Genomic DNA, 18,975 nt, shown 5'->3' with positions numbered 1-18,975 from the left:
GCCAAGATCAGGTGTCAAATGTAAAGGAAAACATATTGTGACCCAACAAGGACTTCAAGAAATAGAGCACAAAAGAGAATGAAGACAAGGTTCAAAACTGCCGAAATGAACCATATGAGCCAAACAGGCTCATCAGCTGTCTAGTTGAAGATTTCGTAGTGACTGGTATGCAATTGTGGCTGCATTACTTTCGATGAATGTTTTGTTCAATTATGAATGAAGTTGACTTTTTAAAAAATAATTATGTAGTTGTGACTGCAATGTAATATTGTACTCTTTTAGTTATGCAGCTGTGACTGTACTAACTTAATTTTTTTTGTCAAACAATTATGCAGTTATGACTGCAATGTATTCACAATCTTTGGTATGTATGCAACTGTGACTGCACTATTTTGATGCCTAATTTTAACTATTTTTTTTATCATATCATTATGCAACTGTCTGCACTTTGGATTGAGTCATGTTTGACAGTCCAATAAGAACAACAACATTCCATTTGTAATCCTAAAGAAAACATTACACTAAAATATCATCCCACAAGACCTAATAAAATTTACTCAATTTCAAATACAATGCAAAGATAAAGAACTACATTACACTAAAACTAAGTCAAGAATAATTTAAAAAAATCAAATTCATTTCAAAATAAAGGATGATACACACCATTTTACCAACTAACTACATCAAATTCTAAGGTAATTTTATTGAGTCTTTATTTATGTAGATCATTCCAAATCAATAGCTAGTAGCTATAACAACAGCATAACAACAAAACACAATGAAAAAAATGCATTATCCTTAGTCATTCCTTTAGCCATGTTACTTCTCCACTTCTTCTCTCTTTCTTTCATCTTCTCAATCTCTTATTTCAGCTTCTTCAACTTCATATCTACACAATTATCATCTTATTTGGATACTCTAGACTTATCAACTTCTTCAGAAGTTTTCGCAATCAATTTTCTAACTTCATTGAATGATGTAGACTTGTTATATTGAGATTATTCCACTATATTCTCAAGCTCACCTAATTTTTCAATCAATTTAGGAATTACAAATTTGAACCTCGAATCTGTATTTTCTTTATCCCTCTAACACCAAAAATTGCAAGATGTTGGACCCTTCTATGATTAAAAAGGAAGAAATCAGAATTCAATTGAATCAGTTGGGATAAAAAAAATGAGAAATTGAGAGAAAAATATCTTCTTTACCCTATAGTAATTACAAGCCCAATATCTTCTACCGGGATTCGTCGAAATCTGAGATGTCTTCAAAGGAACCACAAATCCATGATTGCATCGAACATCTTGATTCAAAGAAAATCACTCTCCTCCATACAAAGCCTACTCAAGTTAATTGATCTCATGATGTGCTGCAAAGAATTCATTCCAAAAAATTACATAAAATAGAAAAAACTTGATAAGAAAGAATAATTTTTTTAATAGAAGAGATGAACTATACCTTATAATGAAGTAAAGGCTTGATTTTCAAAGGAATTTCAAATCTTGGCTTGATTGAAGATGAGGAAGAGGAGAAAAGAAAGAAAGATTAGGATTCTTAATCAATTTGGGGCAAATGGTACGTTGCCTTGGTTTTAATTTTTATTTTTTTTATTAAATTTTGACCTTCAACGGGCTTTGATTTGATGGGGAAACACGCGCCGCGGTTGGATGGACGAAGGGGTGAAAATAATGCACTTTGAAGTTTTTAAGGAGGGTATATAATGTCAGTTAAGTTTAAGTGCTAAAGTATGTTGGAGTCACAAGTTTAGGGGCGTTTTGATGCATTTTTTCATTATATATTTAATACGCTGATTGCTATTCGGATATGTCTCTTCAACAATGGCTTATGGCTCTAAGTAAATCCATCCTCTAAAATTTCATATTTCACTTAAAAAAGAAGAAAAAAAAAGTAAGAGTTAATAGACTAAAATAATCAACTAAAAAGCATCCCAAGCTAAAAGATGGGGGAGAACTGAGAATCTTTCTTGGCTTTTTATAATATTTCTCTGAATTGTATCCTCCAGACTTCATTTCGCGTAATTAATGTAAAATTAAATTATTGGGGGTTATGAATATAAAAGAATTAGAAATTATGAATATATTAATACTAATTAAGAATATAATTTATGAGGATAAAAAAATATGAGTTATGAAAATAATTTTTAAAAAAAAAATATTTGAAAAATTTTTAAAAAGTGAGAAAAAAGAAAAATGGGAATGAAGACCATTGAGATATGCCACATCAGTAGCCTCCAATGTCTTCTTTATTATTATTTGAAAACAATTTAAAATTTTTTTTTTTTTAAAAAAAGAGAAAATGAGAATGGAGACCATTGAGCGGTACCACATAGCAACCTCCAATGTCTCATTTATTATTATATATAGATTGTTTAGAAAAGAGAAACTGAAAACAGAAAGAAGAAAAAAGGAGAGACAAAGAAAGAAACACAAAGGAGGAGAAAGTTGGAAGTATTTTTCTTGGGCCAAATCCATTGACAGCCCCCTCAACTTGACACCATCTTTCACTTTGGCACCTCAAGTGCACGTTGTTCACTTTTGACACCTCAAGTAGCTATAAAGTGTGTCGTTTTGACACTTTTTGTTGAATCAACAATGGACGTATGACACGCATTTTGAACGCGTTCTGAGGGGTATTTTTGTAATTTTATCCTCTATCTTCTCCTTCTTTCTCCCTTTTCCACTATGTTTTTCCTTCACAAGCTTCCATTGTTGAAGAATTCATTTTCTTCACCATTAATTTTAATTTTTGATATTAATGAATTCTCCCCTTCATTCCTCAAACTTTTGATAAATTTTAACAATATTTTATTGAGTTATACTATTAATTTTATTTTTTTCCAATTTAGTATTTCTCAATTTGATCCAATAAACAACTTTTTCAACTGAATTTTGCATAATATGATTAAAGAATCCACATATACAGGCATCAAGAGGAAGAAACCTCACCGATAACAGTCATCTTAACGACGACGACCATCACCGGTAAGGTCGTCTCTACCGTAACAGCTACGGAAAAAGACAATGACGACATCTGTGTTTTGCCCCAATTTAATTTGACTGAAGAATTCATTTTTTTAAACATGAATCATCACAAAGAGGAAGAAAGAAATTGTGTGTGTTTAGTGAAGGTCCATCAATGGCTTCCGTCTCTAACAAGTTGAAATTTGAAATTTCAGAGATTTAAAATTTTAGAGGGTGGGGGTGAGTTAGAGAAACAATGTTGGGGGTGGGGTATTGGGGGTGAGAGGGGAGGCACTGCTGCATTTAGAAGATGATTTTGAAGGTTGGGGGTAGGGAGGGGGGGCATTGTTGCTGGACATTTAGAGAAGATGATGTTAGGGTGGGGGAGGTAAGGGAGAGGGGGGGGGGGGGGGAAAGAGGGGTAATTATTGATTTTTTTTAATTTAAATTAATGATTTTAAAATTATCTTTTAGAAAAATGACAAATGTCGGCATACTATTTGTCACTTTACATGTCAACAGCACGTGTAATACACACACCTTGTATAATTTTGCTGATTCAGCAAAAAATGTCAAAATGACACATTTATATGCTACTTGAGGTGCCAAAAGTAACCAATGTCCATTTGAGGTGTCAAAGTGAAAGATAGTGCAAGTTGAGGGAGCTGTCGATGGGTTTGACCATTTTTCTTGTGACATGATGACACATGTATATCAACTAAATCAAAAAGACAAAAATAACCTTGAAGCACAAGCATGTTCAAATCTTTGCCTTTTCTAATATAGCAGTAATATAATTGAATTTTATGGAATAACCACTGCAAACCAATGAAATAACATGCCGGATTTTCCTGCAAGTGTATCAAAATATAACTTTTTGTTTGTAGAGGATAGTTTTGTATTTTCAAACCAAAGAACTGATAATACAGAGGGTACCAACTTGCAGGAAAATCCCGAAGGTCCAGGAAACAATATGCCTCATCAATGAGTAGATTAATCTACTGACATCAACCATCTTTTTCTCCATATATGAGACCGTCTGTCTATGCCTGGGCCAAGGGGCCTCAGTAGTGTACATTATCAGCCTCAGAGGAGAAGGAAGGCAACTTCGGATTCTTAGCGCCACTCTGAGGCAGGCGGTTCGTCGTATGTCTTTTCTTACGAGGCATGCAATTAACCAACTTCTAATGATAATGATAGATTCTTCTTTTAAAAAAGAGACAAGGATATTATTATTTCGTCTCACTAAAGGATCCAACAGTTGTACAAAAGATGAATAGACAACGTGGATGTAGAACTTCCTCAAGTGTATAATCCAACATTTATCTGCAGTTCAAGACAAACAGTGCACAGCCGTGAGCTTTTACTGACGTGCGTATTGAATCCTTTATGGCTCCAAGATTTGTGCCACTCCATACTTCTCTGCCACTGCAGATTGAACTTGTAGCATGAATTGCATTGGCTATCTCTGATATTTTTGCTGACATTTGTGTCGCCTGATTGTTTAAATTGAAAAACGCCAAGTAGATTTCTCCTGAAAATGTACGGAACGGTATACTGATGTCAGATTCCAAAATTCTGTGAACCGACAGTGTGCAAGTCTTTTACACCACCAAGTTAAATTGAACTACAATAATGTGCAACTATTCAAAGCAAGCCTGATATGGTAACCTGAGAAATAGCCTGCTATCATTGGTTCCACCACACAGATAATGTAAAAACTCTTTATATCGTCTTTAACTATTCATAGCAAGCCTGATATGGTAACCCGAGAAATAATAGCCTGGTATTATAACTAGGCATCACTGCTATTATTGGTACAATTGCATACATAATGTAAAAACATTTATATCGTCTTAACTATTCAAACCAAGCTAGATATGGTAACCCAAGAAATACCCTGCTATTATTGCTTCAACTGCACAGATAATGTAAATGAAAAAACCATCTAATAATTGATTAGTAAACTATAATCGCAGGGGCTGATGCTTACTGCATAGATTGACATTTGCAAGGATCTGTAATACATGTAGGCTTACAATGGACTCACTTAGCTAGTTAGCTTACATTTTATAGCTTTAGCATAGCTCAATGCTAAGGAACCACATACGATAGACAAATTTCTAGCCAATTAGCGCGTATCTTTCAACATACGACAGTGGTCTTATTCACTGTCCTGACAGGATTGCATCAGGGATCTACTCTTAGTCCCTTTTTGTTTGCGTTGGTGATGGATGTGTTGACGCGGCGCATTCAAGGGGAGGTGCCGTGGTGTATGCTTTTTGCAGACGATGTAGTTATGATAGATGAGACTCGAGGGGGTGTGAATGACAAATTAGAGGTGTGGAGGCAAACTCTTGAGTCTAAAGGGTTCAGGGTGAGCAGAAGCAAGACAGAGTATGTGGAATGCAAGTTTAATGACGTGAGGCGGGAAAATGAGGTGGTAGTGAAGCTGGAAGCACAGGAGGTATGTAAGAGGGATAAGTTCAAGTATCTTGGGTCCGTGATCCAGAGTAACGGTGAGATTGACGAGGATGTCTCGCACCGTATTGGGGCGGGATGGATGAAGTGGAAACTCGCGTCGGGGGTGCTGTGTGATAAGAAGGTGCCGCCCAAGCTTAAAGGCAAATTCTACAGGGTGGTAGTCCGTCCGGTCTTGTTGTATGGAGCGGAGTGTTGGCCAGTTAAGAACTCCCACATCCAAAAAATGAAGGTGGAAGAAATGCGGATGTTGCGCTGGATGTGTGGACTGACTAGAGGGGATAGAGTTCGGAATGAGACTATCCGGGAGAAGGTTGGTGTGACTTCAGTGGAGTGCAAGATGCGGGAAGCACGATTGAGATGGTTCGGACACGTGAAGAGGAGGGGCATGGATGCCCCGGTCCGTAGGTGTGAGAGGCTAGCGTTGGATGGTTTTAGGCGGGGTAGGGGTAGGCCGAAGAAGTACTGGGGCGAGGTGATCAGACGGGACATGGAACAGTTACAGCTCACCGAGGACATGACCCTAGATAGGAAGGTCTGGAGGGCGCGAATTTCGGCAGAGGATTAGGGCCAGTTTGGGTCGCTAGTGTAGGAAATTACTTGGTGGGGGTTTTATTCCTATTATGATTTCGTCTTCCGTGTTCCATGTTTTATTACGAATCTGTGTGCTTTCCTCTGCTTTATACTACTTATGGGTGCCGTATTTATGTTATGTAATCTGCTTCTGTGCTTTACTATGTGTTTGTGTGGTATCTCGTGCCTTGAGCCGGGGGTCTATCGGAAACAGCCTTTCTACTTCATCAGAGGTAGAGGTATGGACTGCGTACATCTTACCCCCCAAACCCCACTAGGTGGGAATACACTGGGTTTGTTGTTGTTGTTGTTGTTGATTAGGACTTGTTGAAAGAAGGATAAAGAGCTACAAGTTCAATGTAACAGTTAATCTGTTTCAAGAAGTTAGTTATTTAAGTAACTGTGTGAAGTATAGTTGATAGAGTTAGTTAGGAAGTTAGCTTCTAGATCCTTCCATGTAACAATATATATACATGCTACTCACTACATGTAAAGCTAAGAAAACACAAGATTCAATCAATGATCAAGCTCTCCACTCCATTTCTTCTCTGTTCTCTCTTCTTCCTTCTTCTCTAATCTGCAACTTACGGAGTTCATATACCAAGAACTTTGATTCTGTTCATGGTATCAGAGCCATGCGATTTTATGCTCACTTCGAAGATTAAGTTTTAGCTTCCGCAACATTCAGTTTCAAGAATCTCAAGAAATCGATTTACAACAATGGTGCTACCTTCTAACAATGGTGCAAATGTTGAGGAATCTTCAAGCTCAGCAAATGGTGCAACAGGTGCACAAAACTCTGTTGGAGTCGACTACAATCACCCTCTGTTCTTGCATTCCTTATATGTAAGTGGTTTACAAATCATTTCATTTCAATTAACTGGAATTGAAAATTTCTCAATGCGGTTTCGATCTATGAGACTCTCACTGTTAGGAAGGAATAAACTAGGAATGGTAGATGGTTCTTGTTCCAAGGAAAAATTCTATCCTGAATTGGGCAATCACAAGGAAAGAGTGAATGTCATTGTTCTCTCTTGGATCATGAGTGCAGTAGCTAAGAACTTGCTTGGAGGTATAATGTATGCTAAAAGTGCTCAAGCAGTCTGGAATGATCTCGGTGAGAGGTTCAACAAGATTGATGGGTCAAGAACTTTCAATCTTCACAAGGAGATAGCTACTCTATCCCAGGGAACAACTTCTGTATCTCTCTATTACTCAAGACTGAAAGATCTGTGGGAAGAATTTGAAGCTTTAGTGCGTATTCCAGGGTGCAACTGTGAAACATCAAAAGATTATGTTGCCCATCTTCAGAAATTAAAGTTGTTTCAATTCTTGATGGGGTTAAATGAGTCATATGGTCAGGCAAGAAGCCAGATATTGCTTATGAATCCACTACCAACTATTAACCAAGCTTATGCTATGGTAATCAGTGATGAGAGTCAAAGATCTGTAGGTGCTGCAACTGGTATTCTTGGTGCTAATCCAACTTCTACAGGATATGATTCTGCTATGTTCTCTAGAGACAATGATCTTTATCCTAAAGGAAATGAGTCAACAGTGTTTACCAGAGGAGTACAACAAAATAAACAATTCAAAAAGTCACACTCTTTACTGTGAAATCTGCAAGATCAGAGGTCATACAAGGGAGAATTGCTGGAAAATGGTTGGTTACCCTGCTGATTTCAAATTCAGAAAGAAAATTGGCACTAGTGCAGGTGCAAATGTAGTCTGCAATGACATAGAAAATGCAGGACATATGCAGACTACTTACTCCACACTACCTCAAGATAATAGTATTACAATTGCTGTCAAGTCTATGTTAGGAGGAGCTGCACATCAACCAACTCCATGCACATTCACTAATGAACAATAAGCTCAAATTCTACAGCTACTACACAAAGAAGACATGGCTAAGTATTCAGCTCATGCTGCAGGTAAAATGTAGAGTCAATAGGCTCCAACAGTACGGGTCCATGGATTATAGACACAGGTGCAACCAATCACATGGTTGCAGATCTCAGTGCCTTAATCAAGACCTCTATATCTAACAGTGAAGTGCCAAAAAGAGTATACCTACCAAATGGTGATATATCTCTAGTCACACATGTTGGTTCATATAATGTGTTTGGACAAGACACTATCACAAATGTTTTTCACCTCCCTCAGTTTAAGTTTAACTTACTGTCAGTATCTAAACTTACAAAAGAACAACATCGTTTAGTTGTTTTTTATCCTGATTTGTGTATTTCAGGATCTTTACTGTGGGAAGGTGAAGGGGATTGGTAGAGAAGCTGATGAATTATATGTTCTTGCCAACACTACTATGAATGATGCTGCAATGATTACTCAAAGATCTGATGCACTTACTGATTCAACCACTACATCTATATGTGATTCTGTTATTGATAGTGTAAATCTAGACATAGCCTTATGGCATAATAGACTAGGACATGCCTCAACTAATGTACTCAAGAGAGTTCTATCCATAGATAATATCATATCTGCCAATAAGATCACTGAGTGTGTAGTTTGCCCATGTGCAAAGCAAGCTAGGCTTCCTTTTCCTGCTACATGTATTAAGACTTCTAGCACATTTGAATTGTTACACATGGATGTATGGGCCCCTACAAAGTTCCCACAATTGAAGGAAATAGATACTTTTTAACAATAGTTGATGACTACTCTAGAATGACTTGGATCTATTTACTTAAGCTTAAGTCTGATGTGTGTGCGTGTCACTTTCTCAGTTTATTCAGTATGTCAAGACTCAGTTTGATAAGAATATTAAAATCATTAGGTCTGACAATGGTTCTGAGTTTGTAAACTCAGCATGTCATGCTTTGTTTACAAAATTAGGCATCCTCCATTAAACAGCTTGTGCCTACAACCCTCAACAAAATGGAGTGGCTGAGAGAAAACACAGGCACATTTTAGAAGTCACTAGGGCACTTAGATTTCAAGGTGCAATACCTATTAAATTCTGGGGTTTGTGTGTCAAAGCAGCAGTATATATAATCAACAGGTTGCCTACAGCTATACTAGATTATATGTCACCATATGAGAGTATACGGAAAGAAACCTGCTATTGGTCATATGAGAACTCTAGGTTGTCTATGCTATGCTAAAATAGTCCAACAATTAGATAAATTGCAATCTAGAACAAGAGAATGTATATTAATGGGCTATTCAGAAACTCAGAAGGGATATTTACTATATGATCATGCAAACAAAATATTTTTTGTCAACAGAGATGTCAGCTTTAGAGAAGAAGTATTCCCTTTCAAAGAACAAGCTACTCAAACTCAACATCTCACAGCTGCTAAACTCAATGAGACATTATCTAATTGGTCAGACTTATATACACCTGATATGATGCTCTCACATGATACAGAAACTACTCAAACACCAATAGTGGAACATACTAATCCCGGGATGCAGGCAAAAGCTACACAAGTGCAAGATGATCAGGGTCAAACATCAAATGTGCCTCAAGCTGAGGAGCAAGTACAAGTTGTTGCAAGGAGGACTGCCAGAACTAGAAAGGCTCCTTTATGGCTCAAGGATTTTGTGTCTCTCAACATACATCAGGAAGAACCTTATGCTTAAAGTAAATACATGACATATGATAGACTATCTCCCAAGTACCAAGCTTGCATAGCAAATTCATCCACTACCACTGAACCTGCCACTTACAATGAGGCTGTGAAAGATCCTAGGTGGATAGAAGCAATGAAAATTGAGATTGCAGCACTTGAAGGTAATCAAACTTGGGAGATCACTAGTCTACCTGAAGGTAAGAAACCTATAGGCTGTAAATGGATCTTCAAAGTAAAGTATAAAGTTACTGGTGAGGTAGAAAGATTCAAAGCAAGGTTGGTTGCTAAGGGTTATAGCCAGCAAGAAGGAATTGATTTTCAAGAGACATTCTGACCTGTTGTTATGATGAAAACAGTGAGAACAATTCTTGCCATTGCAGCTCAAAAGCATTGGTTCATAAACCAGTGTGTAGACTCTTGAAGTCCCTGTATGGTCTCAAACAGGCTCCCAAGCAGTGGAATGCCAAGCTATCTGAAGCCTTGTTGAAAATGAGATTCAAATAGACTCAGCTAAATCACTCTCTATACATAAAGCACAATAGTGAAGGTACTACTATTGTCTTAGTCTATGTAGATGATATGTTAATCACAGGAGACACTCTAAGACTGATTGAAGACACAAAAGACAAACTTCAGCAAGCCTTCACGATGAAAGATCTAGGTGAACTCAAATTTTTCTTAGGTATTGAATTTGCAAGATCAAAAGAAGGTATTTTGATGCACCAGAGAAAATATGCATTAGAGCTTGTATCTAAATTGGGACTTGGTGCTGCTAAACTAGCTGCTACACCTATAGACACAAACATCAAGTTGACTACTAAGGAGTATAATGATCATATCTATAAAAATGAGCAAGGACCCACTGATCCACCAGCTAATCTGCATGCTTATCAGAGACTAGGAAAACTGTTGCATCTCACTTTGACTAGACCTGATATTGCTTATAGTGTCCAGACTCTCAGTCAGTTTCTACAACAACCAAAAAATCTCACATGGATGCTGCTATCAGACTAGTCAACACACTAAGAAGAAATCTGGACAAGGAGTATTAATGTCCAGTCAAGCAAATGCAGAAGTCTCTGCATACTGTAATGCAGATTGGGCATCATGTCCATTCTCAAGAAGATCAATCACTGGCTACTTGGTAAAGTTAGGAGAATCTATTGTTTCCTGTAAATCTAAGAAGCAAAACACAATTTCCAGGAGTTCAGCTGAAGCTGAATACAGAAGCATTACAGCAACTGTGGCTGAACTTGTCTGGTTACTGGGACTATTAAAGGACATTGGGATTGATGTCAAACAGCCTGCAAAAATTCACAATAATAGCAAGTCAGCAATACAAATTGCATCCAATCCTGTATATCATGAAAGGACCAAGCACATTGAAATAGACTGCCACTTCATAAGGGAGATTGAGTGTTATAGTCAACTATATTCCTACCAGGGATCAACCAACTGATGTGCTAACTGAGGGCCTCAACAGAGCTCAACAGGAACATTTGATGTCCAAACTAGGCATCCTAAATCTATTTAGGATCAACTAGCTTGAGGGAGAGTGTTGAAAGAAGAAGAAAGAGCTACAAGTTCAATGTAACAGTTAATCTGTTTCAGAAAGTTAGTTATTTAACTAACTGTGTGAAGTATAGTTGATAGAGTTAGTTAGGAAGTTAGCTTCTAGATCCTTCATGTAACAATATATATACACGCTACTCACTACATGTAAAGCTAAGAAAACACAAGATTCAATCAATGATCAAGCTCTCCACTCCATTTCTTCTCTGTTCTCACTTCTTCTCTAATCTGCAACTTACAGAGTTCATATTCCAAGAACTTTGATTCTGTTCAGGACTACACTCTGTTAATTCAACCTTAGATATTCTCTTAATTTACCAACATAGCAGCTTGCTTGCATCTACCTTATCTTTAGGTTAATTACTGCAAATTCCCATAATTATATCCCTTTCATCAGATTCACAAGACTCAACAAATAGAATGTATATATACTTCACCATCACTCCTTAAAGACATTCTCTTTTAGGGTCAGTGATATCCGTTGTCTCTCTGTGGAATAAATTTTTCGTTAGAGAAACCATACCTCTCCTTCCAGTTGCAAGCCAGGACCTAACTCCACCAGAAGAAGCTGCATGAAAGAAGAATCAGTACATAGTAGTAGATATCACTCTCTAAGTTGGACATATATAGTGGAATGTAGGCAAGTTATCCAGATGAAAAGAAACTGGCCTTTGACAAGATCCATGGTAGCGCAAAGACCAGAATAACTATTTGTAAGGGTTCCGTTCAAGTTCAACTCCCACATCTGTTATGCAAAAATCAACAGCATAGTTAGCCAGTGATTACCAGACACCACAGACTAGACGAACCTTCAAAAGTCTTGATTTCTTCAAAGAATGCACAGAACTTCTTGTGGCATGATTTGCTGTAAGTAGAACAAATCATATGTCAGAAAATTCAAACTGAATTACCTGATTGGCATGTGATCTGCACCGTGAAAATGAACCTCTGCTCAACTCTTTAGCTGTAAGCTTTTTATTTGAAGATGCACCAAAACAAAATTCTGTTCTCTCTGTTACCAATAAGTGAGGTTTCCCGTGATTTTGGTGCTTATATACCATCTCCCCTTCTCTGCATGAAGGACAAATTTCATTCATGAGCCAGGAAGATCGACAAATATAGCTAAACAAAATTATGATAGAATTGGATGAATCAGAGGAAGTTGAAAATATTACGATGCTGAAAGTGCTTCTCTCTTGTATAGACAAAAACGTGCCTTGCGTTTATTTGAGTTCTCTTCCCAGCATACTTGCTCTAGATCATTGTCAAGAACTTTGGTAGACCAACCATTTGCATTTACATCTTTGCAGCTCCTTAGAGTCAAAACTCTCATCTCCAACACATTTATTTTTTCTTTATCCTTGTTATGGTGAGTCAAGCCATGTTTCCCAGATGAACTCAAAGAACCTGTCACATAATGAAACTGCATTTGAAAACATCAGCTTAGGATTAAATTGTAAGCCTAAGTGAAGCCAAAAGTTGAGTCAATTTATTCACATACCTCCATGTTGTTTGAGCTAAACCAGTTAATCTCCAAAAGAGTAGGATTTGTAAGAAGACTAAATGTAGCATCGTCAAGCTGTCTCATATCTCCACCAAAGATGAGAGGGGACCTGACCATGGACCATAGAGTCACCTGCCAGAAGATCCATTGAATATAATCCAGTGACTGGAGCTATGGCATAATTGCAGAACCTCTGCGGGAAAATTACCTGAGTACGTTGCTCATCCAGATTAAGCCTAGAATATCTGTGTGGACCTTTATTTGAACCTGCACCAGAAAGGAGTCTATAATATTTCCATGCCGGATTTTCCTCCTTGTTTTGCCCAAGAGAAACACATAATTATGATGCGGGGAAGAACCATAGTAACCAAATTGGTTGATGTTGAAATCTAACCAAGCTAGCTAAGCAATAGAAATTGTAGGAGAATACTATATGTTTGCAATATGATGAACTTTTTTCTGTTTAACATTTAACTTAAGCTGCAAAGAATCTCTCTAGCTTGAAGATCTAGGAGCAATAATTTGCATTTATCTCCTTAAATAGTAATAGAGGGAGAACCTTACACTTTGCAATTAAATAAACAGAATCTGATGAGAATGAATATGCATCAAACAAGCATGTACCATTGGCAAACTACACAGAATCCTTTCAGAAATGATAATATTATTTTATAGTTTAACAAATACAGAGATTAAAAACAATCCTTTACCTGCATCCGATAGCCATCCAAGTGGTAGCATATCTAAGTCGGGCCACGATTTCCCCTTCAGGCCCTTGATTCCTACTAAGTTAGCAGCAGTGAAGTCCCTGAGACGAGGGTAAGGACAAACCTATGTCAACAGCTAAATTATAAAATAGTATTACTGACAAAAAAACAAACTAGAAGATAAAATTTGGGCTGAAACATAATCTGATTGTTAGGCACTTGACCATACTGCTCAACTATTTACAACTCAAGGAACTTCTATGTCAAATTTATGAAATAGATGCACAATCACAGTTCACAGTGTGAAAATAAGCTTTTGGAAGCAACTAAGGAAAAAACAAGAAATCCAGACAAATTATTAGAACAGATTCAATAATTTACCTCGCAACGTTGAAGTGGACAGACACATCATTCCAAGTATCCCAGTCATCCCCGGTTATCCGATACATATTGACCAAACCACTTACTTCCTTCGCAATGATTGGTTTTGCATTAGTTCCAGGGGACAAGGAATATATGATAGGTCGGTTAAGCTCATTTAATACCTACAGATAAGTACATTGTTATCACATTTCTCACTTGCCATTGTTGAATCCAAAGACAAATCTTTCAGCCATTTTGTTACTTGTTTGTCCTTTCAGAAAGTAAAATCATGTCATAGCACCATTAAAAGGGGCAAGATGCAGTGGGTTAAGGTGAAGAAACATAACCACCTTACCTCTGAAACAACTTTAATTTCATGTAAATCCAAGTCATCACCGAATACACAGTCATGTTTCACTGAAGAAGAAAAAACAGAAAGTTCCTTTGAGATAAAGCACAGAAAACTCAACTGTTAAACAATGATATGGATTTTTATCATGGACAATCCAAACAAGGATTAGTCCTGCTTCTCAAAGAAGTTTTCCTAGAAAGCATAATCATTGGGCTTATGACATAATGTAAATCTCTTAAGTTATGGTTTCACGTCAAATCAGACTTTTGATCGCATCAAAGCATCATCATAACCCATAGAAATATACCTCCCAATAATTTTCTTGAATATGTCTTACCAAAATCAACACCCCAGTCAGCATAATTTTGATAAAGTGACCTAAGAAATGCTCTTCCAGCTCCCAACTTGGTATTCACACTCATGAAACCATTTTTCATCCATGAGCAAGTCCTCTCCTTAATTCCTATATCTTGTGCACGCCATTGCCGATCAGCCTCCTCATAAGCTTTGCCCTGTTGGATGTGTCACCAAGAAGTTATGCATTTGTTATAGTTACTAGTATGTACAAGACCTTACAAGATGAACTTTATCAGCCATCATCAACACATTAGATAAAAATGGGTATGAACTTGCCCAAGAAGCTGCATTTTCCAGTCTAACGAAATTGGACTGCATATACCAATATTAATGTCTATAAATAAAAGCATAAAGTTGAATTGGTTGGGGATAAAGAGCAATACCGTAGTGGTATCCAATATGAGGGTGTTAGCATTGAATGCTTGCACACTTAAACCTCTCATTACATGAATCCCAAATTTCAGGCCCATGCTATGAACCTTTTGGGCCACTTCAGAAAATCCTTTTCCACCTTGAGAGGAAGGCCATCTTCCAGGGTCAGGAAGCATCCTTCCCCACTCATCAAAGACATCATAACCATAAGAATCAGTATAAGCACCCATTATTTTCTTCCTATACCAAAGAAAGTCCACCACAACATACTGCACAGAATCCAAAAGTTTACAGAACTTAGACGAAAGCAAAAGCACGTTGGAATTGTAAAAGAACCTAAATTCTACGCATTCTAATTTTAGGGAGTGTTTAGTATGATGAAATTCATTCCCTCTGGAAAATGTTTTCCGGTGTTTGGTGGAGAGTGGGAAATATTTTCTGAAAAGGACTATGCACCAGAGATTCATAATAATATTACTCCCTTCGTATCAATATGTTTGTATTATTTCCTTTTTAGTCCATTTCAAAAACTATGATTCTTTCCTTTTTTGACAACTGTTTAGTTCTAAATTTTCACATGGCATGTCTGAGACCACAAGATTAAAAGACATTTTTGTACATTCGACCCATCTTTTGTTTAAGACTGCAAGCTCTAAATGTCTTTTTTATTTTCTTAAGCTTTGTGTCAAGTCAAAACCAAACAAACAAAATTGAACGGAGGGAGTAGCAAATTACAAAGGGTGTTTAGATGAAACTTTTGATTACTTAAAATTAATAATATGAAGTTTCAGTTACAAGTAAAATTAATTATGTCAATAAGTGAGTAAAGTCAAATTTCCCCCTTTCGATGGAAAACATTTTTCCCATAACCAAACACCAGAAAAGGGTTATCATGGAGGTCATTTTCCATCACAACAAACACACCATAAAAGCATATACTATTACCTGATAACCATAAGGTTTTAATCGTTGTGCTACAAGTTCTGCATTCTTAAGAAACTCTTCCTCGGAGATGGTCCAACAAAACGAGTCATAAGAGTTCCAACCTCTTGGTGGCAAATTGGCTCGTCCAATATCACCCTGAGCTTCAGCTTCTGAGGTTTCCCTGTGGTTATGAATACTCAAATATATTATAATTTGATCATAAAATAGTCATCTTTTCAACAATACATGTAATTTATTATCTAACAGGAAAACAATTGAAAATCAACAATATAAAGATTGGCCCAACTCATAAGTCAAAAACTTCTTGTACCACCCATCTCTATAACAGCCTAACAGATGCCACCATGATGACAAAATGTCAATATTCAAAACGGAGGCGGAGCTAGCCTATTAAAGGGGGTTCGGACGAACCCTCTTTGATGGAAAATTATATTATTAATACATGGTTAAAATAATTTTTATTTATATATTCTAGATGTTGAACCCCTTCGATGAGTTTTTCTTCAAATTTTGAACCCCCTTAAGGAAATCCTGGCTCCGCCTCTGATTCAAAAGATTAGAACTTGCACACTTTGAGCAAATTAAGAGGTCAAAATGCATCTGAATTTTTCGTTTTATCAAAAACAAATGTGGGTTTTGTTTCTCTAGTGGATCAGAACTTATAAGTACCACTTGATAGTACTCAAGTTACTGATAGACAGAAACCCCAGACTGGATTAATGCTGAAATTCCATGAATTATACATGATTTTGCCAGAGAAATAATTACTCTCTCCCGACCAATTTATGTGTCACCTTTCCAATTTGAGAGTCTAACAATTTACTCCCTCAGTTTCATTTTTACTTGGAACAAATTTTACTAAATTTAACATTATAAATGATATTTTGAAATATAAATTTGACTATCCTTACTTTATACAGTTACTTTAATATAAAGGATAAAAAGGAAAAAAATACACACTTGGAGATGCCACTGAACTTTGAATACTCGAAAAAGATTAAAACTTGCATCAAATAAGCTAAAGATTAATCAAATTTAATGCATTTGTTTTTTTCCCTCTAACGACATATGCAGTACTACTATTTAATTATAACACGAAAAGCAAAGAAACTAAACTAAAAGTTATGAGGATACCAGTGAACAAAAAGAGTGATGAAAATGATGAATATAGAAGCTTTCAAGATCATTTTTCAGAATTCGAAGTAGTATTCTTTAAACAAAGTGGATGAACAGCGAAATTAAGTGATTTAGTTGAGGGATTGAAGATGATAGCAAAAATGAATGAAAATGGGTTAATTGAAAAATAGGTTGATGGTAAGTTGATATGTGAGGAAGTGAGATTGGGAAGACATGATCATAGGATGGCGTTTCGGAGGAAACGACAAGTGTCAGCAGACAAAGGTGGATCATGTCTATTTTCTGTTATGCTTTGCTGATGTAGGACTTCTCACACTGAAATTGATAATTCATTTAACCAAGAATAATAATAATAATAATAATAATAATGATAATAGTAATAATTTCTACAATCAAATTATTCTTTATTTTGTATTTATTCGAAAAATTTATGATTACTATAGAAAGATATTAGTATATATGTATTGATATTTAAATTTTATTTTGTTGTTATAAATAAAAAAATATTTCTTTGCACTTTTAAGTTATAAACAATAAATAAAAATAAAATACTTGTTAAATTTAAAATCTCAATTGATTTTCATGTTGAAAGGACTACTACATTATTAAAAATTCATAATTAAATATATCGTACGAACAAAGAATTAAAATACGAGGAACATATGCATTTAAAATTAGTAAATATTTAAATATTTCAAAGATTATGTAAATGTAGGTTGTTTCATAAATTCTTATCTCTTAGTGATAATATATTGCTTGAATCGACAATCTCTATCACCAAGTAATTTCTCATGAGATTAAGAAAACTTTAGGCAATAAATTTATGTTGTCCTAAAAGTACAAACATAAAAAAGGCTTACAATTTACTTAATTTAATAATGATTATCATAAATATTTTAACATTTATTTCATATCAATCATAACTTATTTTATAAAATATTAATATTAGATAATATTTGAGTATGTTGTTATAGAGAAGTAATTTTACAAACAGTGTACCAATATAATAAGCATCATTATTGTTATAGGTTGAACGTCTATCACGATCCAAAACTTGAGATCATGATGACACTTATCGTGGCTCAACCTTGATAAGCAAGTCAATCACCTAAAAAGGAAAAAAAAAATGAGATAATAAAGAAAATAAGGCAATCGAGACTCCTAGAATGAAGTCATGTCACATATACATAATAATAACGAAAACTGAAGGAATGCCATAAACTCCCTAAGACTGGTGTCACAAATGTAAGAGTATCGAAGTACAACATCCGAATCAGAAATACAAAATCTGTCTTTGACCAAATAAAGATAAAGTAAAGGGTCTGATAAGATTTGAAATCTGCCCCGAACTCTGGAGCAAACCAGTACCTCAAAATCTAATCAACATCGTCTGAACTCAACCGACATGTGTAGTACTCAAACTGAAATCTACACAAAAAAGACACAGTAGGAATAAGTATGATCTACTTGTACTTAGTATGTATCATAGGTCGATTGAGCAAAGTAGAAAAATAATATAAGTAAAGAAAATACTATAAACATGCAAGAAGTTCCCAAATAAAAGATCACACCATATATATATATATATGTATGTATGTATGTATGTATATATGTGTATATATATATGTATATATGTGTATATGTATATATATAAAATAAAAGAGAATATACATGCACGAAAGCACATAGAAACTGATTGCACATCAAGCAACACATAAAATAAGTACAAAATATGCATATGCAAATTCAATGCTATGAATGAAAAAGTGAATGATTAAAAGTCATCACATAACTTTCGGTATACACCTATCGAGTCTCAATACTGCCAAAATAGGACTCGGGGGGGGGGGGGGGGTCTCAATCCATATGCTATCTCTAAGTTCCCACCAATTTCAATTTCATAACTAATTTACCCGATCAGCACATCCGTCGGTCTAGACATTTTTAAAAGTGTCTCATTTTCTTTCAATAATCGATGTACCTTAACGGTACCAATATCTCATGAATGTTTATGTATGCAATGAGGATATAATTC

The 18,975-nt window shown here is 35.8% G+C and overlaps 1 protein-coding gene across 1 annotated transcript; it reads right to left on the bottom strand.

The window, feature by feature from the left end:
• Positions 1 to 4,188: 4,188 nt before the first annotated feature.
• Positions 4,189 to 17,216, bottom strand: LOC107847562. Its single transcript, XM_016691896.2, has 14 exons — positions 16,938 to 17,216; positions 15,804 to 15,963; positions 14,870 to 15,127; positions 14,467 to 14,641; positions 14,133 to 14,194; positions 13,796 to 13,959; positions 13,418 to 13,515; positions 12,916 to 12,974; positions 12,705 to 12,839; positions 12,379 to 12,626; positions 12,115 to 12,274; positions 11,873 to 11,948; positions 11,727 to 11,771; positions 4,189 to 4,515 (listed from the first exon to the last, which is right to left on the bottom strand). Exons 1-14 carry the CDS (start codon positions 16,988 to 16,990, stop codon positions 4,304 to 4,306), a joined length of 1,905 nt encoding a protein of 634 aa, XP_016547382.1. The 5' UTR covers positions 16,991 to 17,216; the 3' UTR covers positions 4,189 to 4,303.
• Between the last annotated feature and the right edge of the window lie 1,759 nt (positions 17,217 to 18,975).

This window comes from Capsicum annuum, chromosome 11 (assembly GCF_002878395.1).
Source record: "Capsicum annuum cultivar UCD-10X-F1 chromosome 11, UCD10Xv1.1, whole genome shotgun sequence".
In the NCBI taxonomy this organism is placed as follows: domain Eukaryota; kingdom Viridiplantae; phylum Streptophyta; class Magnoliopsida; order Solanales; family Solanaceae; genus Capsicum; species Capsicum annuum.
Note: the sequence above shows the minus strand (reverse complement) of the source record. Positions and strands in the feature narration are given on the sequence as shown.

Excerpts from the sequence above, each read along its gene's own strand:
- LOC107847562 (XM_016691896.2), bottom strand. The coding sequence starts at position 16,990 with ATGATCTTGAAAGCTTCTATATTCATCATTTTCATCACTCTTTTTGTT. Across the intron at positions 15,964-16,937 it reads ATCACTCTTTTTGTTCACTG|GGAAACCTCAGAAGCTGAAG; the intron begins GTATCCTCATAA and ends TCATAACCACAG. Across the intron at positions 12,840-12,915 it reads TGGATGAGCAACGTACTCAG|GTGACTCTATGGTCCATGGT; the intron begins GTAATTTTCCCG and ends ATCTTCTGGCAG.